Raw genomic sequence first — 22,811 nt, 5'->3', positions numbered from 1 at the left:
TGAATTAGATACAGTTCTTACCTCACTTGGATAATTATATCGTTATTAGGAAATTATAGTACCATACGATAAGTGCAAGATGAGTGAGGAGTGGATGCTCCTGGAGAATCCCTTCTAGCAAAACTGAGTTAGGGGACTGATTAAAAGAAAAAGGCTGCTGATGAAATTGATATTCTAGTTAATGCCAAGAACAGGGAAATACGTTTCAGGCAGAGAAAATTACATGTGTAAAACCAGAGGCCTTTTTGTTGTATAATATTAGTTAACACCCATGTAACACTATATGCCAATCATTATTACAAGTGATTTTCACACTATGTAAACAACCTTTTTGACATAGGTTTGTTATTACTCCTATTTTCCTCTTGAGAAAACTGAGGAATGAATTAGTTAAGTAACTTGCCCAAGTTAACATAACCAGTAAAATTCAAGGCTGGGATCCAAGTAGCTTGGTTCCATCATCGGTAAGTTTCCTACTTCCTCTCAATTCCATACTGCCTTTTACAATAAAAATGCACAGAAGATTTAATTTATTATGCTAGGTATTCATTTTGCAGCCCAATCAATTGAGTAAAATAATTTTAGAAACCAACTTACAAACGTTTGAATAATACAAAAACCCTGTGTGTCATCAATCATGAATTTCAACTCAGCAAGAAGGCTAGGAATTTACTTCACTTTAACAAAGATTTATTGTCTTCCTCTACATGCAAGACTCTGTGCTAGGTACCAGGGATGTAAAGATCAGTTAGTTTAATCTCTTCCCTGAAGGAGTTCACAATTTTTCCTGCAAAATAATATGTTAACCAATAAGAATTTATAAAACTTATGCCAAATACAACCAAGCAGACACCTACGTGTGATATGAGGGTACAGAGTTTGCCTGATTCACCTTTGAATTCATAGCACGATGTATATTACCTGACTAAACATAGAATGAATGAATGAACACAGCAACATGCTATAAAGGGAAGAATTACTTTCCTCAGGGTAAATCATGAGATACTTCATTAAAAGGAGGCATTTAGGGCCTGTAAGAGTGGATTGGATTTTCTTAATGGAAGGTGGTAGAGTAGTAAGGTGGATGAAACTTGACACATGGAGGGAAAGAGGAGCAAAAGCAATAGAGTAGAAAAGTTAGAACTGAATAAGAACAATGAGAGAATGTCCTGAAGAGTTGGGTTGGTGTAAGTTTCTAGATGGCCTCGAATGATGTAACAGGAGCCTATAAGAACATTTTAGAGGTTAATTTGTTACCCTTTGTGCAAATTAATGGTGATCTAAGGCAGACCAATGAAAAAAAGAAGAGAAGGAAAGAGATACATGTGGAAGTTAGTTAGGGATGTATTAAGATTATGTTTTTAGAATGCTGCAATACATTTTAGTGCAGTAACCTACATTAACTGAAAAAGGGAGAGTCATACTTTGAAAATAAGAACAATCTCCTTCATTTCATTTATGGGCATAGCAAATTTCTCTTCTTATCACTGCAGTTTCTGTGGTCCAAAGCATGTTTGAAAATGAAACATCTGTGATACTGAAATATCTTCAATAACAAAACATCTGCGATACGAAAATATCTTCATTTTTTTTTAGAAATTGAGAAGGCTTCCCTTAGGCATATGTCCCAGATATACAGTATCACATCTTAGTTATAATTGAAAACACTGTGGTGCCCCAATAGAGCCTCCAAAAGAAAAACTAACCCATATGGATTTAACTAAAATAAATATAAATAATTAATTAAATAAAACCTAAAGTGTGAACTGATTTGTATCAAAGCTTCTGCTTTAACTGTCAATGAGCAGAACACACTTAATCCATCCAAATATGGAGTGTTTGTTATTGATATTTAGTATCTGCGTACAGAAAGATTAAAATAGCATCTAAACTAAACTAGATTCTCTTTAGAATTCATAGGTAAGTTCCTTCCTTCTAAATATTTCCTAGAACCAATATTTTAAATAAAGTTATGGTTCTAGATTCTGAGAGTATACTCAAGTATTTTTGACTTGCATACAATATGTAGATTCCCATCATTTCTCAATTCCTGTGTCACCTTTCCAGCCCCTCTCCCCATAACACAAACCAATTGTAGAAAAGTTAGTTCGAGTTAGATAAAGAAAATTTTTAAAAAATATATATTTTTTGAGCCCCCTGACCCTCAGAGATAATCAGACCCAACTCATATAGGAGCATTTTAGCTCTATGCATTGGGCCTGATGGACAATAATTTCAGTGGAGCAGAGATAGTGGAGAATGAAAGAAAAATGAATTTCATGAAACACAATGGAGATGAGAAAATATGCTGAAGAAGAGTTGTGTCTCTGCATGAAAGAAAAACAATGGTAGTAATAATAATTCCATTTATTGAACATTTCTTTTATCATTGAATCATCATAAGTAGGTTTTATAAGTCTTTTTTTAAGATGAAAAGAATTGTGCCTCAAAAAGAATTAAAAAAAAATCTTGTTAAGAATCCAGGTGGGAAGTTTTAGAATTGATAAATGTTTTATGTCTCAAGGTATAATTTTAGTATTTTTTATAGTTACATTTTGGAGATTGTCTTGATGTGGCACCTGCAAGGCATTTTATTCAGTCCTTTTGTGGTTCAGTAAACAGCTACCTGGGCCTTAGTTATGGGATAGAGACTGTCAGTCACCCCAGGGTAAGGACTATGTCTTTTCTCATCTGGGCCTGTTCACCAGCCAAGTACCTGGAGAACAGTAGTTCCTCAAAATTAAGTGGTCAATGGAGAACAGAAGCAATAATGAAAAAAGAAATCATTCAAAAAGTTAATTTAGGTAGATAAATATAATTATATAATGTAACTAATTACCTCTGGAAAGCTAGCTATTTCAATTTCAATTAATACTATTGAAGAGAGTTGTCACTGGACATTTATTATAAGTCCTATATGTATGTGTAATAGGTTTTATTTTGAGAAGCTATAGGTCTAATTTTAAGAATGCATTGGTTATACTGTGCTTTACCAATTCTAAGTAAACATAATAAAACATAATATTTATATTTGAAGTCATATGCAAGTATAGTTACATAAATAGATATGATTACTGAATCTCCTGTAGAAATTATTTGCTTGTATCCTTTAAAAATTAATTTTAGTTGTACTTACACACATATATTTCTTGCATATTTGTACATTTATGCACACACATAGACAAATATATTGCAACCATTTGAAAGAATATCTTTGTCTAAGTTATACAATAATCAGTTACCATACCATTCTTGATGATGTGTCCTTGACTGCTTGCCTGAACTCATGAAGTTATTACAATATATTACCACCCAGAAATATTATAACACATAAAATAAGTCTGTCGAGGGTTTATAGAGGTATCTTGAATTCAGAAGAATAAAATATTTGATGTATACGGATATCTGCTGCATATGACAGTTTCTAACTTAGAAATGGATTAGGCTTTGAAAATTTGAAATCCAGATAGGAAACTACTGGCTGTTTTATTCAACAATAAATACTACAGTACTAATTATGTGCTAGGCATTACTTAAAGCACTTTACAAATTTTACTTTATTTGGTCTCCATAACAACTCTATAAGGTAGATAATATTCCCATTTTATTGACGATGAAATAAAGCACAATGAAATCAAATATCTTATACCAGCTCACATAGTAAGTGGTAGCACTAGGCTTTGAAACTCATCAGTCTGGCTCCAGAGTCTACACCCGTAATTATTGCACAGAATGTCTTGTAAACTCTATTCCCTTTCACTTACTTGCCCCTCGTAACAGGTCTTCAACAGTTTTGCAAGCGATTGCTAAAGTCTTAGAGTGAGCCACATAAGTATTTTATCTTCAGTGTGGCACATTTATGACCAAAGAATGCAAAAATAACATGAGTATACTCTTAAAAATGAAACATAAATAATAAATAAAGACTTCTTATCTCTTTATGTTGTTTAATTATGCTTTGGAAAGATCATTTTTCCTTACAGAAGAATATGTTGCTAGATAGAAATGTTGTAGTAATTCTTCTTTTTTTTTTTTTTTTTTTTTTTTTTTTGAGACGGAGTCTCGCTCTGTCGCCCAGGCTGGAGTGCAGTGGCGCGATCTCGGCTCACTGCAAACTCTGCCTCCCGGGTTCACGCCATTCTTCTGCCTCAGCCTCCCGAGTAGCTGGGATTACAGGCGCCCACGACCACGTCCGGCTAATTTTTGTATTTTTAGTAGAGACGGGGTTTCACCGTGTTAGCCAGGATGGTCTCGATCTCCTGACCTCGTGATCCACCCGCTTCGGCCTCCCAAAGTGCTGGGATTACAGGCGTGAGCCATCGCGCCAGGCCGAAATGTAGTAATTCTAAAGGATCTGAATGTGTTCGAGAATTTTAGAGGTTATACACAACAAGTACTTTATTATGTCTACTGTAACTTATGACTTTCCTTTCCCCTATTATAGATATATCACTGTCAATATCCTATTTTTTCAATCTTTATTACTCTACAATAGAATTCAGGCAAAGGAAAAAAATTCAAGTAAATGAAAAGATTTATCAAAGCATTTAGGTAATAGTTGGGAGGAGTGAAGGGAAAAAATAGATCAAATAATATATAGGTGCTTGTATTTGAAAAAGGTTTGAGTTTAAATTTCTAATCCATAAGAGACCAAAAGACAAAGAATCTTTAGTGATCATACCGATAGATAACTATTTTGAGGGGAGAGAGAGACAGTGCTGGGGAAGACTGCATGGCTCACACCGCTCTGTAGGGGCTCACTGGGTACTGTTCGCTGGGATTCTCTTGGCAATTAGCCCAAGAGAGCAGAGCATGGCAGTGAGGTGAGAGCAAGCGTGAATACACACTGATGCTCCTATGCGCAGAATATTCGCAGTTTATAGGTAAAGATATATGACTTGCGAATATTCCTACACCTACAAATGACTATTCCCACACTGTTTTTATAGGTCACTGGGCTGTGTTTTGAGCTCAAATATTGCCTGCATCAGAATTCGTAGTTATTTCATAGTGAGTCATTTGCCAAGTCTTTGTTCTTTTCCTGGCTGCAATAATTAAGCTAATGAAAATTCTTCTCAGTCTCAGACCTGCTGAGAAAATTTCCCAGGAATATGGGCCTTTGAAAAAAAATGGAACTCTTCCCTTGCTTACTTAAAAATAGTATAAAAAATAGTATAAAAATAGTAGTTTACCTCTTTTGACTTGAACCAATGCTTGTTCAAGACTAAGGATCTTCCACATCCCACACAGTCTTCTGATCCTCTTCTAGAATTCTGAGCCCTTTCAACCTAAATTTTCTAGAGGCAAAGTGCAGGTTTAGGCAGGGAAATAGCCCTAGAGATGTCTATGGGGTCCCATGAGTGAGGAAATCCAGGGCAAAATCAACTTTTGGCCTGAGAGGAGCCTTTCAGCAAAGACGTGATTAGAAATCTTAAATCCAACCTATGTTTCCGTCTAACAGAAAAGCTTTTGATCCATAATGAGCCACTTTGAGGGATTTTCAAAGAGGTATTGCTTTTTGAGGTCTCAGAGAAGGAAAAGTGGAGCTTGGAGCCTGCAAAAAGCACACTGACCCTAAGGAGTACCGGAAAGTTGCTTTCTCAGGGAGCTATGAGTGAATGTTTTGGAAAGCTGCTTGCCTGGCACAAAAGAGGAATTCTGAAAGGCTGACAAAAATGTTCCTTATTTCAGCACGTATCAATTTATTACTCATCAGCTCATTAGGGTTTTACACGGTAGTTGGTTTATGCAGGCCCCAGTGTGTAATGAACCCGAGAAGTGAAAACTCCCCCAGAACCCCAGGCGCTCCCAGGACAGGTAATTTACTTTCCAGTGAATGGTAGTGGACTCATGTTTTTGTAGTTGCAATTGCAGGTTTGCTCTGATTAGTGAGATGTCCTAGAACTGTAAATTAGAGTGTTTTATTTTTGCTTCAGTATATACATTCTGTATATGCATAGCTAAGTGGATATAGAAATAGATTTCAGTTTGAAATTTGAATTACTTAACCAGTGTTTATCAACAGTGTACAGTACTGATGTTGCACATGGCATCAGGGCAAAGTGCTACAATAAAACATAGGAAATCTGTGATCTTAAAATGCACTTTTCCCTGTCCTTGTAGAGCCGTAGATTGTTGCTGTGAATGTCAGTGCTATTTAGGGAGGAACTAGAGTGACAAAGATACAACCTGGATTTCTTAGAGTTGCCTGTGACCACACGTGCAGTTTGTCTCTGAAGCCAGGGAGTGCCTGATTAAATACAGGGCCTACCCACTGTGAGAAAACACTCTGGCATCCCAGCTGCCATTCAGAATGTGAAATCCAGGATATGACCTGTCAAGATGAGCCACTTCAGCATATTGTGGCAATGCAGCTGTCACTGAGATACATAAGTCTCCAGAGAAAAGCATTCAAACTGTTTCCATGGTGGAATGAATACAAATGCACAGCAGCTCTAGTCATATTTGAATGTGAGTTTTTTCAGCAGGATGGTCCATATTAAATATGCAGATGTGTGCAAGTGACCCCAGTACCTCTTCTCATCTCTGATTGCTGAGCATTTTCTGAAGGCATAATTTTCTTAGTTTGTATCTGAGAGGGGCAGGGAACATTTGTAAGCCATACAGAGTTAAGATATCCATTTGTTGTCCTTTTTCCTTAATGAAGACAAAATTGTTATAGATTATCCATGACACATCTGAAAAAGAGATGTTTTCACAACGTAGATTTAAGTTATTTTATATTTATTTCTTGATATTGAACTTTTTCTCTTCAACACTCTGACAAATGTATAGTGCTAGCAACACATTTATAATAGAACTTCAAAACTTCTGACTTGTACCATTAGTGTCAGGAGAAGCCCAGTGAATATAATTAGTGATTTTATAAGTGTTTTTCTAATAAGGAATTAACGTGTATCACCCCACAAGTGTGCCCAAATAAGTGGTAACAAAAACTTGGGGAGGAAATTTCCTTCCTATGGGATGTGTGTGTGTGTGTGTGTGTGTGTGTATAGAAAACTGAATATATATATTTACATATGTGTTATATACATTTACAGATAGGATTCGATGTATTAATGTATTATATATAATTGTTTATGTAAATATAATATACAACATATAACTATACATGTTATACAACTATTCTGAATAGGACACTCATATAGATATATACTTTATTAATTAGAATGAAATGATATATTACCTAATGATACCCTGTAACAATTTGTTACACTTGTTTTTCTCAGAAACTCTTGATTTTAATAATTCATTAATTTAACAAGTATATTCAGGCTTGTTATGTGAAAATGTTAAGTATATAAGTGTTTCTAGTTTGTTCACGTATAAATTTAGAACTTGCATATCCCCAAATACCTGAAAGCCATAACTGAACTACAGGATAACCTTCAGACCTTCACACTTGTCACTTCTTCATTGCACTGTGATTTTTGTTTTCGTATTTTTTTTTTGGCCCCAATTACCTATCATATTCCCCAGATGGCTTAGCCATCATCACTGGCAGATTATGAATAATGTTTTACATTGAACAGATGTAAGTAATTTGTAATTTTTCCCCTTTCTGAACCAGCTTTGTTTTGATGAATCAACTGGAAATTGAAACTTAAGTAGAACTTCTGTTTGAAAAGGAGCAATGTTTTCCCACATTGGCATATGTAGTCAGCTCTTAAATATAGAGAAGAAACAACGAATAGGGGAACTGGCCAGGGTGTGTGGCAAGAAATACTGGAAGATCATTATTTAGCATTGCCATATAGTTCCAATTTCTTTATTCTATAGAACCACATAATAAAAAAAAAAATTAAGTTGCTCCAAACCAACCAAAAGTTCATCAGGTTGCCTGTGTTTCTATCCAGTAAGAATATTCTTCAAAAGAACTAGAATTCTGGAAATACAGTAAGAGCTGGTGAAATGTTAAAAGAGAAAGAAACGAGCTATCCCCTTGACAAGGATGTGTTTGCTCTGCTGAATTGTATTTTATGTAATTATATAAATTATAATTGTGTTTTTTGACCCTAATATAGGCAAGTCAAATTAAGCATTACTGACAATTTGGTGTTAGGATAAGCTCTCTACAAGCTACAAATTAGGTGAATAATCTCTCTACAAGCTACAGGTTAGGTAAATAATGACAAAAATATCTACCTAAGACAGACCTTAATTATATGGCTAGAAAAGGTACATTTGTTTATATATCGATATCCTATTCATAAATAATATATATTTTCCTTACAATAGCCAGTGGCCAGACCTAAAACACCACTTAATGTCCAGAGTTCAGTCATGGTCCTGCACTTTCAGAGCCTGTTTCTGACCTGATAATTCTTGCAGTGGAAAGAGCAATCAAACTGAGTATCCTTCGCTTTCTTTAAAGTCTATGAGAACAATCTAATTGGCAGTTGGTCTGGAATAAATCTTAATTATTGAACACTTGCAAATTTGAAAACTTCATATGCTACAGACAGAATTTTATAACAAAAATGTCAACTATCCTAGGCAGACACTAATGCACTTCTTATTTCTGTGGTCATTACTTAATTTCAACATCACTGATATAGGAAGTTTAATGTTAATATATAAAATATAATTCGGTAGAATCATAGACCATCCTCAAAGTTTCTTTAACCCTTGCTTCCAAAAAATAAATAATTAAATAAATAAATAAATACACATGAAATCTCATGTCTATCTTTAGCAACATTTACAGTTGCAAAATAAATTAAATAATATGATTTGAACCCAATCAAAACAACTGTATTTATTATACTTCTTCTACTTATATCCCACTCTAGGAATCTGTATGTTTCTCTGACAGCGAATAATCATTGGTTCTAACAATCTGGTAAAATCTCTTATTTTTATTACTTTTTTAGAGACAGTCTCATACTGTCACCCAGGCTGGAGTGCAGTGGCATGATAATAGCTCACTGTAACCCCAGACTCCTGGGCTTAAGTTATCCTCCCACCTCTGCCTCTCCAATAACTAAGACTACAGGTGTATGCCACTACTGCTGGCTATTTTTTTTTTTTGTCAAGACAGGGTCTTGCTATGTTGCCCAGGCTGGTCTCACACCTTTGGCCTCCAGGACCCTCCCACCTCAACCTCCCAAAGTGATGGGATTGCAGGCATGAGCCACTGTGCCTGACCTAAGGATCTTATTAACTAAATCTTTCGTGTAGGCAGCCATTGGAGGAACTCATTAGGTGTATTTTCTTATTTGATTAAGGAACTGAATGGGATGGCTTACCTTGCCCCCCCCCCACCTTTTTTTTCAGATGCTATAATTTAAAATTCCTTAGATATATAACAGAGTTCCTCAGTTCCTGAGTTTGCTTTGATACACAATTGTTAGACCAAAAATAAAAAGCCTTTTTTTTTCATGAATGTTCAAAATGTAGGATCCTCTGGATATCCCTTAAAGAGTTCCCATAAATTTTATGGATTCATAGCCTTCTTCCAAAGAATGAATTAAGATAGCAACCGAGCTATTTCAGTTGTCTTTTAGTTAAGTAACCCCATTAGAGATACAATGTGAAGTTTCTTAATATTTTAAACTTAATATTTCCCCAATATTTTAATGCAGTTTATACTCTAGCACTCTATAGTTTCTTTTTGAACCTGTACATACCCTAGATTCTTCTCTTGCCTTCTGCACTCTACAGGTATTACATGCATTTTAGCAGTTTATACATGAAATTTGAGTCATCATACTAAACAATATTACATGAATGTACTAAAATAGAAACATGGTCAAGAATACTGTACATTTCTTCGTAAACCAACTCCCACAGATTGCCTTTCTTCAGATTTTTTGCCCAAGTAGAACCAATCATCAAACAAGTGATTAGAGAGGCTTTATTATGGAAATATTCCTCTTGAACAATAACAACAACAAAAAGCCATTTCAATCACACTTCCATTTTAAAGAAAGTTATATTTCACCCTCTTTAAGTTTATTGTTATAAAGTCTGAGTTAATTATCTCTATCAACTTATATTCTTATTCAAAGTGTCAGTAAAAAAGTTTGTGACTCTCATTCTTGAATTTCTATTACACCAGTTCGACAGAAAGAAAACAAATTGTATGGAATAAATGTTTGTCTTAGGCAGTGCCTCTAAATTGAAGTGAATTTCATGATTGCTATATTGAGTTGAATTGTATAGTCCACATTCTAGATTGATACCACATGATCAGTTTTCACTGCTTTCTAAAATGTATCCAGTCCAAAAAAAGTAACTATTGGAGTTTTTTGTTTCTTCATTTGTTTTGTTTTGTTTTACCGGATAATTTTCAATTCCTGGTTGTATAATTCAGGCACTAGTTCGATAAATTATTTAAACAAAAATAAGAGTTAAATGAAACTGAACTTAAATTTGTTAGTTGAGTTGAGTGTTATATGAGCAGGTATTACTGGAAAGGAGACCCCATCTAGACCCCGAGAGTGGGTTCTTGGATCTCACATAAGAAAGAATTCACGGCAAGTCCGTAAAGGGAAAGAAAGTTTATTAAGAAAGTAAAGGAATATAAGAATGGCTACTTCATAGACAGAGCAGCCCCAAAGGCTGCTGGTTGCCCTTTTTTATGTTTATTTCTTGATTATATGTTAAACAAGGGGTGGATTATTCATACCTTCCCTTTTTAGACCATATAGGGTAACTTCCTGACATCGCCATGGCATTTGTAAACTGCCATGGCCCTTGTGGGAGTGTAGCAGTGAGAATGACCAGAGGTCTCTCTCATCACCGTCTTGGTTTTGGTGGGGGTTTTTTGTTTGTTTGTTTGTTTTTTTATGAGACGGAGTCTCACTCTGTCTCCCAGGCTGGAGTGCAGTGGCGCCATCTCAGCTCAGTGCAACCTCTGCCTCCCGGGTTCACACCATTCTCCCGCCTCAGCCCCCCGGGTAGCTGGGACTACAGGCGCCCGCCACCACGCCCGGCTACTTTTTTGTATTTTTAGTAGAGACGGGGTTTCACCGTGTTAGCCAGGATGATCTCAATCTCCTGACCTCGTGATCCGCCCGCCTCGGCCTCCCAAAGTGCTGGGATTACAGGTTTTGGTGAGTTTTGCCTGGTTTCTTTATTGCAAACTGTTTTATCAGCAAGGTCTTTATGATCTGTGTCTTGTGTTGACTTTCTGTCTCATCCTGTGACTTAGAATGCCTAATCGTCTGGAATGTAGCCCAGCAGGTCTCAGTCTTATTTTACCCAGCCCCTATTCAAGATGGAGTTGCTCTGTTTCAAATGCCTCTGACACATGTACATAGGTATCGTGACCTGACTTTGTTAATGTGATTTCTTCGACATAATATATTAAATTTCATTTACATATTGATTCGTAATTTACAGTGAACTATTATTTGTATGTTATCATTCAATTCTTTTAGCATTCCTAAAGGGAAAATGTTTTTACCCAAATTTAGAGATCAGGAATCTGAAACACAGACATTGCAAGGACTAGCCAAGGCTTAGAGCTTACACTCTGAGGGCTGACTCCATTCTAAGTCCTAGGATTTTTCACTGTACCGAAGTTGTTCAATAGGAACATTAACATTATTTTGGAAACTTTCTCTATATTAATGTTCTTGATTCGGCAACCATTTTATAAATGCAGTTTATAAATTAAGTGATTCTGCCTAAAATGTGTTGAAGGTATCACCGTTGATTCAAACAAAAAGTAAAGGGAGGAAAATTAGCAATGGTTTGAATAGACTGACATTTCACCAAATAGAGATTGACATGTGGAGGGAAAAAACAATCCAGGTATTTATTAATATTTGACTAATGAAAAATATTTCATAGCGTCTTATAGCCCTTTAAAGTTTCAGGGCTAAAAGTTGAAAGTTTTTCTCTAATTTTGTGGAGCAGAATTAAAACAGTGGCTTTGTAATATAATTCAAAACCCAAAGCCTGCCACCTTGTCATTGTCTTAACATTATTCCTTCATGGAGGTTTTCCTCAGCTGGGAAGTTCCCTTTCTTATATGCTCATGGAAAGCCCTTGTCTGAGTGTTCAATTTATGCCAGGGACAAGGCAATTGTCTAAATGGGCAGTTCCTACAGTATCTGCCCTTTATGGCAGGAATAAAAATAGAGAATAAAGATTTATATTTGACTAACCCCCAAATGCTATTAGTTTGATACTTGCTGGGAATGCTTTTAGGAACCACTTAGAATTTGCTTATGGCTATCTTAATTCTATTCATTTGCTGGGATTTGAGAACTCTGATCTTTGACTGATGTTGAGTTAGTGTACTTTGATAGCAAGAATGTTACATTATTCAATGGAATATAGATCACATTTGTTGGTCCTTACTTTTCTTGAAATTGATTTTAGCACAACTATCTGGGAGGTTAATGTAACCTGACTTACTGATGTAAACTGAGCATATCCATTTGTAAATAGTCCAGATCAAGCTAAAATAAGATCATCAGACCATTAGAAGAGTTGTTTATATTTTATTGTCATAGTAAAATTAACTTTTATTGGGAAACTAACCTCATATAGGCTGGGGAGTATGAAAGTATATTATCTAAGTGCCTCCTTGGACTCCTTGTTAATGTAAAGAAAAAATTTGCATGGATAAACACCTAGATCATTATCGTCTTCCCTATTTAACCCATTTTTACTGAGCTTTAGGATTACCTACACCACTACCATCCCTTGTATTTTAATGCTTTTTTTTTCTTTGTAGGACTCCATGTCCTGTGATAAATGATTGCACTGTTTCCTTTCAATCTGAGTAAGAAAAATGTGGTTTTTGATTTTCAAAAAGTAATCTGATCTCATAAGAACACTTAAATGTTAACCTAATTTAACTCCTTCATCATGCTTCAGAAGACCGTCCCTTTCTATTTTTCTAGTATTTCACTTTTTGTATGTCACCACTTCTTCATTCTGCAAGTTTAGATTATGAGTTTCAGTTTTTTCTCAGAAGGATTAAAAGTGAAGGTCATTAAAATAGTAATGGATTAAAAGAAAAGGCCATTAACATCTGTGGTTTGACATCTGTTTCATATTTTACTCTACCTCCAATTTGCCAGCTCAAGATTTTAAGCATTATCTTTGACAACTCCCAAAAGATATTTTACTAAATGCAGTTATAATCCATCTATTATATGATGCTTATTTTTAAAATTCTCCTTCACCAAAATCTAGCCCACATACGATTATTTAAATCACTCATGTAGTTTGGGAGTCATCTATTTTAGTTCCATTCAACAATCTGACATGGTAAATAAAGTCTAGAGTATTCTCTCTGGTTATTTTTGTTTAATTTTTCTCAGTTTTCAGCAAGATTTCATTTTCCTGTGACTTCATTCTCTTACATTAGCTTTAGCTTTGAAATTGTAAGGGGTCATTTTATAACTTTCAGATTATCAAGCATTATCAAAACATCATGTTTTATATAATAAATATATACAATTTTATATGTCAATTAAAATGAATAAATAAATTTGAAAAAATACATGAATTATGAATTTGTTAGGAGAAAAGATTATATGACCCCTAGTTACAAGTATTACAGGAAAGTGGAAATTATATTGTAAGTTTTTCAGTAGGGATGATCTTATCAAATAGCTCTATAATGCGATTGAAGAGAAATGCTGCATGTTATGTCAGATAAAGTAGGGGTAGTTAGTATCTGCCAGCAAGATATAAAGATTAGACTACTGCTATAGTTGGATGAACTCCCGTGTTCCTTATTGTGAATTCATACTGCTTTTGACCATATAGAAGTGAATGTTTTAGACATAGTGAAACCATATTAAGATCCTCATTTTGTTGGTGGGTAAACTGGGTCCTAATATGTTTAAATGGTTTGACCAAGATCACATCATTAACAAAGGTAAATCAAGGCCGGGCTTCAGTTTTTCCAATACTTTCCCACTATTGAATATTGTAACTCAGGGATTAGCAAGTCATGAGAATGTTCTGTTTTATTAACACTACAAATCTCTAAAATACCAGCAAGAATAAATTAAATAAGCATGCATTAAGTACCTACTGTGTATCCAGCATTGTGTTGAATATGAGTTAAAAATAAAAACATCATTTATCTCTTCTGTTTCTATTTTTATTAGATAATGTTAAACATTTATATTAATATGTAATGAAGCTATCTTTACAAAGACAGCTTCCTTACTCCACTTTCTCTCTTTATAAATGGTTTACTCCATTTTCTCTCTTCACAAATCGAGTAAACAACTAATACCTGGAAATGTTTCTAAGTAATTTTTTAAATTGATTTTCTTGATCAAAACTCATGAAGCTACAGGCCAGGAGGAATATTTTCTGTCTCTTCTGCGTCTGCAGCATACTGGAGCTTGCTTGTACTGGCTTGCAAGATCTCATTGCACCATCTCTTCCCAATTCAGTGTTCACTGATGTCAGGTTGGTAGCTTGAAATCAGCCATGATGGTAATATTTACCTTTTTTTGAATGTTCAATTTATGCCAGGGACAAGGCAATTGTCTAAATGGGTAGTTCCTACAGTATCTGCCCTTTATGGCAGGAATAAAAATAGAGAATAGAGATTTATATTTGACTAACCTTCCCAAATACTATTAGTATGATACTTGCTGGGAATGCTTTTAGGAACCACTTAGAATTTCCACAGAAATTGACAAATGCTAATATATCATTGAACTGTCTCCCGACACCCAGTGTCTGCTTTAAACATTCACCAACGTACCAATGTACAGCTTGTTGGCTGAGCAAAACTGGATAAGCTATTTTACTTCTTGAGCCACAACTGCATCCTCTAGGAAGTAGGGATGATAATATATTCTATTGCGTATATTGTAATATTTTATGAGGATCATGTGAAAGTGGTTTGAAACTATATGGAGTAAAATTATTAATATCACAATATTGAGAGTTACGTATTCACTAAATATGAGACAGTTGGCAAAACCAACATAATATAGGTAGATCTAGAATTTCTTAACTTTGTATCCATACTTGATGTGACAATGTGCATAGACAGATAAAAAGAAGAGGGGTGAAATTCAGAGCTAACGGCAAAGCCTTGTTTCTCTGATAGACGTCAGATAACATACATCGGTACTGAATAGAATTTAGTGATCATTGAGCATAAAGTAGTATCTCCATTCCTTTCTTCATGCCGTGAGTCCTTTATGCCTCTGATGAATTAAGCTTATAAAGTTTGATAAAGTATTGTCTGTATGTATACTATGAAGAGCTTCTGTAGAAAAGATTTTCTACTTTCTTTTTCTCAGCTACTTGACACAGACCTCTGAATACAAAGGGCACATAGAAAACAAAATTAACAATTGACCTCTTAAAGTTACAGACTTCTACTTTCATTTTAATGATACTTCAAAATACCTTCAGAGGCATCATGCAATTCTGCATGGAAATTCTTACCCTTTGGTACAGTGTCATTGCCTTTGTCATTTGCAATGTGGTTAAGTAAAATATATAGTGAAAGTACAAAATTGTCTTCTGACTTCAAGCACTTTTGAGAGTGTACATGAGAAAAGTGGGTCCTTTATACTAGTCCTCTCTTATTTACCTTTGAAAAAATTCCCAAAAAGCTTCACACATAGAAAAAAAACCACTATTGATACTGGCCTGTTAATCACCATAACACCATACAGATCATTATTTATTTTTTCCACCAATTAACTCCATGTTGGAAATGATCCTAAGGACTTGCTATTCCAAGCTGAATGTTCTTAAGTAGCTAAAGAATACAATTTTTTAAAGTTAAAATTAAAATAGTTATAGCCAGATATATGTGAGCTTAAATCTTGGTCCTGTCACCTACAATTTCTGTGACCTTCAACTGATTATTTATCCTTTCTTTCCCATCACTACCAAGCCTCAGTGTCCTCATCTATGACGTAACATCTGCTCACAGGTTTTTGGTGAGGATTAAATGAAAAAGCACCATATATAGAGCTCTTTACACTGTCTCTGGCCCATTATATACTCTCAATAAATTATTCTTATTGCTACCTCTTAGTAATCGCTTATCTTTTTATCCCTAGGTTTACTCTTAGCTTGCCAAATCATGTTAAATATGCCTGTCTGTCCCTTTATTTACACGCATTAGAAGAAGATTTAAGATCTATCACTTATTGTCTGTCTGGCATACTATAAGGATTACTTCATGGCAGAGTGAATTATTCTCAGCAAGTTCAGTGCTGGAAGTTCCACTTTTATTTAAGAAATTTACTATCATCCCTGCTTTATCTGACAAACACAAGCCACTCATAATCTTAAAAGGTATCATGAACTGTACCAAAATAATTTCAAAACAGAATTAACTTGTTTGTGCTTTATGTAATATACTGCAGACTAGAATACAATGAAAGGACTATTTTAACAGTAGGGAAGAAAACAGCAGATATTCTATTTCAATATGTCCACGGATGACTGCTTTAAGTTTCATGTTATGTAGCTGACACACATATACTCCTCATAAGAATGAATGGACATATTGACAAATGTGAATGATGGAATCTCAAAAAACATACATTTATTTATTCCTCCATACTGTGATTTTTGATGGGAAAAATAATGTCATCATAAATGGTCTCTATTAGGTTTCTGGGGTGACTCTAGAGTTGAGAATGTGCAGATATGTCCTGCAAAGATTACTAATAGAAAGCCAATTATTTGGCCGGGCACGGTGGCTCATGCTGTAATCCTAGCACTTTGGGATGCAGAGGCAGGCGGATCACGAGATCAGGAGTTTGAGACCAGCCTGGCCAACATGGTGAAACCCAGTCTCTACCAAAAATACAAAAAAAAAAAAAAATTAGCTGGGTGTTGTAGTGGGCGCCTGTAATCCCAGCTACTTGGGAGGCTTAAGCAGGAGAATAGTTTCAACCCGGGAGGCAGAGATTGCAGTGAGCCAAGATTGCGCCATTGCACTCCAGCCTGGGTGACACAGCGACAGAGCGAGACTCTGTCTCAAAAAAAAAAAAAAAAAAAAGAAAGCCAATTATTTTATAATATCTCAAATTACTGCAGACTGGAAGAACCAAAAGACATTTTTTTAACCCTTGACATAGTCTTCCAGTGGAATGAAGCACAAATCTTAGTTACTGGAAGATAAATATGAGAGGAGAAATAGAGGAGACTCCTTAATTAAGAATATAAAGGTGTATTTTGTTATACACTTCATCTCACATTCCAGATAGAAGAATTTCTGGGCTCATTAATGGAAACTTTGCTTATAATATAACATTAAATTACAACTGTTGGCACAGTGAGATTCGATCCTTGATATTCAAATTCTTCAAGAAATTGTCACATTTGATTTTTGGAAGAAGAATAACATTTTAAGAGAAAAAACTATCATTATTAGGTTGGTATAAAATTAATTGCAGTTTTTGTCATTACTTTCAATAGCAAAAACTGCAGTTACTTTTGCACCAATGTAATACTTCTAAACTTTTAGACTTCTTTATTTAAATATAAACACAAACCAATATTCCTTGTTTGTCAATATATTGAATGTGAGCTCTCCTTAGTATCAACGTTGTTAAATATAACACTTTTGTTCCTAAAACTGTGGTTTCTTGAAATAATCAGGTATTTTGACTCATCGGGTGATTATTACCTGCTTTTATTATGAGATAAAATCTAAAATATTACAGGATTTAAAATCAATAAGCATTTATTAGGTACCTTCTTTTCTTCACAATGTGTTACAACCTGAAGGAAGGAAAGGGAACAAAATGGTGAGGAGGAAGGAGACAAGGAATAAGAGTGTTTCACACAATTTCACGGAGAGAGAAGATTTGAAACTGCAATCGAATTTTATAGAGGAAACCCCAAAGCCATAGAATTAAATGTTTGTTTCAGAATTAAGGAAACATGTCCATTGAGGTTAAACGACGTTACCACAATTGTCCAGCCAATAAGTAGTCACAGAAGGTTCCAAGAGAGAAGTGGGATTTGTGAGTGGGACTGAAGAATGATTGTTTTGGGATATGTTGAGAGCCAAGTAGTATTGCTTATTATATGTCAAGCTTTATGTTCTTTTACCTTTACTGTCTCTTTTACAGCATTACAACCTTTCATGTTAAATATTGTTAACTGGGCTCCAAGGAAGTGAAGCAGCTTTCTCAAGTACTTATAAACATATCACAGATTCAAAGCTGTGTCTTCTGACTATAAATATAGCCTTCTATAGCACACTGATTTAGTGGGTAGAGACATTCCAAATTTTCAGTTTGTTTGAAGTAAGAAATTGAACTAATATGTTGGAGCAAGAGTATATAAGACACCTCACTTAGCCAAAACAGAGCTTTCATGCTCTGTTTTGTATGTGAGAGAGTAGTGAGATCTACAGAGGCTATCAAATTTATTAAAAAGTTATAAATGTTCTATTTACACATAAAGTCCAGAGTGAATGTTTCATACAACAGAAGAAAGTATAATAATAAAACAAAAGGGAAGGAAAGAAGGAAGAAAGGAGGGAAGGAAGGAAAGAAGGAAGAAAGGAGGGAAGGAAGGAAATTAATAATATTAAAAATAAAACATAGCCTCTCTGATGAAAAATAATTTGTATATGTCTATGTGTGAATGTAACATATATTAAGATCCAAATCAGCCAGAGAAGCAAAAGGATGTTGCATGTTATAGCAGTAATTATCCTTATGTGGATGGATTATAGGTAATGTTTTTCTTAGATTTTTTTTCCTTCAAATTTTCTACAAGGAGCTTACATGGATTTGGTAACTCAAAAAAATTAATTTACATAGAAAGAAATACATGTATACAAACTAAATTATTGTTTGAATTTAAAATTTTGCTAAATTTTAAACCATAACATGTACAGTTGGGATAAAAGCTGGAACATGTTATACTGAAACAGTGTGAATATTCCATTATTTTATCAATGCATTATTTTCAATTTAATATTTTTCCTAATGAGGATGAAACACAAGTTAATATTCTATTTTTGATAGACTCCATAAAAATTTGCAGTTTTCAAATATCAAATTGTGTATAGGTAGATATATTCAGGTATGGATTTCAAAATTGTAGTCTGGGCTGTAGCTTTTGATGCTGATAAATATTATCTAACCAATTATGCTGACAGAATTAAAAAGAAGATCTATTCTTGTCCTTTTCACATGTGGAATTTGTTACTGGTTTAATACTGAATTGCAATAATTTAGATTGGCCTATACAATTTCAAACACAACATTAGGTTGATAATAAACACAAAATACAGTCTTATTGACTGTATTTGATCAGTTCTGTGTTTTTAAATTTTTAGAAAGTTATTACTTATTGCCTGACTTAGTGACCTGATTTAAGGTATGTTTCAACTTATCTGTTACATATTGATGCCATTTATTAAGGTGTATCTTTCTGTGACACTTTTTGGAAATCAATAGGATAAGTGGCATTTATTTTGTGTTGTTTCTTCAAAAATGTCCTGAAATATTGACGGTATATTTTTCTTTGAAATTATTCAAACTGTTGCAAATCAAATATCACAAAATTTATTTTTCTGTTAGCATTTCTAAAGCTAAATTAATTCAGTATTTTAACTGCATAGATTAATTTATTTAGAGCAAGACCACAAAAAGTTTTTAAAGTCACTCTACTCATTATTTTCAAATAAGATGCTTTGCAATCACAGTTTCATTTTCAAGACACTTCAGTGATATTCTATTTGTGGTGTCTCATAAGATGTCCTGTATCAAAAAATTTGGAGTGACTTCACGTCTCTGACACCATTTTAAAGCCAATAATTTTGCCTTCAGCATTTCTAACGTTGTAGTTACTTATTTGTATTGCATGTAGAAATTGCTTTGGTATTTGTCAATGAGGAACCATAGTTACATGAACCTCGAGGAAACCTCTCCAGAATTAGGAAATGGAAAGCATTTGTTGATAGTAAGAAGTCTGGAGTTTCATACAAGTAATATAGCAGCATTTTTCTCACTTTAGAAATAATTCAGCATGACCTTCATACTGCCAAATTGTTCCTAATCATTGACTTTGCCTAATGGAAATACTCTTTTCTTTTTGACTGATTTTGAATTTGCTTGGCTTACTTTAAAAATTTATAAATAGATAGATTTTTTTTTAACTAACCAACTCTATCACCTAACCTCTGCAACCATACATATTCACAATACTTTCACATAAAGCACATTCACAATACTTTCTTATAATCATTATTTCATGTTAAAAAACACTTGTTTTCTCAGAGCCCAGAGAGCTTCAGGCCACATCATAATTTCTTCAAAGCCTTCAAAGAAGTTTGACTATGCTCCTTGCATAGAATCACTGTCTATGGTTTCTTCATTGTGTTTATAGTGTATAAGTTATGGTTTTGCTCATTCAGTTACTTTGAGTTATGAGAAAATTCCTAGATGTTCTTCTCTGAAAATTTCTTATAAAATCGTCTTTACTGAGAACAGATGTTCTCAAGACAATTGTGATAATAAAGAGTTCATAACACATTTCATACAGCTCAAAATATTTAGCCCATGGCCTTCACTAAATGAGAAAAAATAGAATATGTGTGAGGCCAATCCTGATTCAGAGAAGGGAGAAAATGAAAGACAAAATATAGAATTATGATGGCTAGGTATATTTTCCCTGTTTTGGATGTTTCCAGTGAAGTTTGAAAGTATAAATTTATTTAAGGAAATGAAGTAACATATCACTTTAAGTTTTTTTCATACTCAGTACTCTAGATGTATTTTATCTCCCCTGGAAAGTTTTATAAAAGTTTTAGAGAAAAAGAAAATAATATGTGAAATCTAAAGCAAGCTTATTAAATACAGCAACAAACAGGATCTAACATAATATTCCCCTTACATTTGGATGGCAGAGCACATATCTCTCCAAATAGAAGACAATAGAAAAACAAAATAATTTTTAAACTTATTAAGTTTTCGTGTTTATCATTGGACAACTTTGAAAGTAAGAGAAAAATCCACACTCTTTCAGCTGTTTTCAAAAAAAATCATTGTCCTTAAGGAAATGAATATGCCAAGAAATATTGGAAGTCTCCTTCCTTCCAGAGATGTGAGTTTGCGTGCTTTTCACACCAATGTTTGACAGCAGTGATGGACTTAAACATTTTGAAGGACTTTATTGCCTATAAAGTACTTATCAGCATTGAAATATATTTTATCTATCTAACAAAATGTTAAATTGCATAACTGGAAAACTATCAATTATTCTACAACTTTTTTTATTGTTGTTCTTATGTGAGTGGAAGTGAGGCTTCTAATTTGCTTTAGTAAATTGTGACTTGGAAAATTGGAACTGAATAAATCAGTTGATATAATGTAGATAAAGCATTTATTTCTTTGGATTTTTAATTGCAATATCTTACATTTTGAAAATCTATAGGCATAGTTTCAACCTTTTTTTTCTGGGAGGATTACTTAATCTCTACCCAATTACCATGACTTCTGCAGTTGTATTTAATCCTTTTTGAGAAGATTTTACTCTGCATGTTATATAAATGTTTGCTATTATTCATTTCAAAAGTGAGATTCTAGAGTAATATTCACCCACATTCCAGGTCCCTTGGGTATTTATGTGACCTCAAGAATAAGAAAGAAAATAAAGGATAAAGAAGAAATAAAATAAAAGCATCAAATTTTCTAAATGCTTAAAAATATTTCTTCAGTAATTCTTTAAAATATTATCATAAAGATACCTTTTAAGTTTTCTGCATTATATACTTGCTATAGGATATGCTCTATGTTTCTCTAAATTCTTCTCTTCTTGATTTTGTTTTTTGTTTTTCCAGTTACTGGCTGACCAACAAAGTTCCTATCAAAAGACCCAGCACAGGTCTTCTCATGTATACACTTGCCACAAGATTCTGTGATGAAATTCACCTGTATGGATTCTGGCCCTTCCCTAAGGATTTAAATGGAAAAGCGGTCAAATATCATTATTATGATGACTTAAAATATAGGTACTTTTCCAATGCAAGCCCTCACAGAATGCCATTAGAATTCAAAACATTAAATGTGCTACATAATAGAGGAGCTCTAAAACTGACAACAGGAAAGTGTGTAAAGCAATAAAGCACATTTTGAAACAAACAATATGCACTTCTTTTCTGAAGATGCTTCCGAAGATTTGAAAATAGGATCCAAAACACGGCTGGGTTTCAGCATCCACCAATGAACTGAAAGGTGAATAAAGGACGTTCATGAGAAATCGACTACCAGCTGATGAAATACCTGCAAAGTGCTCTAAAAATTAAATATTTTGACTTTAAGGGTCCTAGTAAGTGCCACTTCCACTAAGAATACAGTTTGAATGTATAATCAGTAGTGTTTACAAGATCCAACAGTGCACTCATCATTAGTTAACAAAGCAAATATGTTCATCACTGTCAGGCTGCCCACAGCAACACCAAGCACATTAGAAGAGGAACCCCAGGAACACAACTCAGACCTTGGGAAATTAAACCATCCTTGTCAGCAGAAGCCAAGATGGAAGCAGTTTGAGCAATGAAATCCGTAAGATTAAACAACTCAAGTAAATGCCTTCAGTCAGGACTCTAAGTCTGATCATGAATTTTATGTTTTAATTTATGTTTTTTTTGTCTTCTGGAATCTCTTTTGGTTTGGATATTGGGATGCTTAGAAATCCTTTCTGAGATGCATATGAGTGAGGAAATAAACTTTAAGTAATTATTTTTAAAGTTCTTATACTTTTTAAAAGCTATCACACAAAGACTTTTTTTTTTTTTTTTTTTTTTTTTTTTTGTCTCGCTCTGTTGCCCAGGCTGGAGTGCAGTGGTGTGATCTCAGCTCACT

General features: G+C 34.1%; 1 protein-coding gene and 1 non-coding gene across 2 annotated transcripts in view; both read left to right on the top strand.

Annotated features, from left to right (window-relative positions):
• ST8SIA4 (ST8 alpha-N-acetyl-neuraminide alpha-2,8-sialyltransferase 4) overlaps positions 1 to 22,070 on the top strand; it is a 94,557-nt gene extending 72,487 nt beyond the window's left edge. Inside the window, exon 5 of the mRNA NM_001037302.1 lies at positions 21,788 to 22,070. Within this exon, the coding sequence (NP_001032379.1) occupies positions 21,788 to 22,070 (283 nt within the window). The remainder of the gene's footprint in view (positions 1 to 21,787) is intronic.
• Positions 17,355 to 17,437, top strand: MIR548P (microRNA mir-548p). The gene has a single exon (NR_035895.1). It is a non-coding gene; the product is annotated as a microRNA mir-548p (primary transcript).
• Positions 22,071 to 22,811: the final 741 nt, after the last annotated feature.

Source organism: Pan troglodytes, chromosome 4 (assembly GCF_028858775.2).
Source record: "Pan troglodytes isolate AG18354 chromosome 4, NHGRI_mPanTro3-v2.0_pri, whole genome shotgun sequence".
Lineage (NCBI taxonomy): Eukaryota > Metazoa > Chordata > Mammalia > Primates > Hominidae > Pan > Pan troglodytes.
The sequence above is the reverse complement of the archived record's forward strand: the minus strand, read 5'-3'. Positions and strand labels throughout refer to the sequence as shown.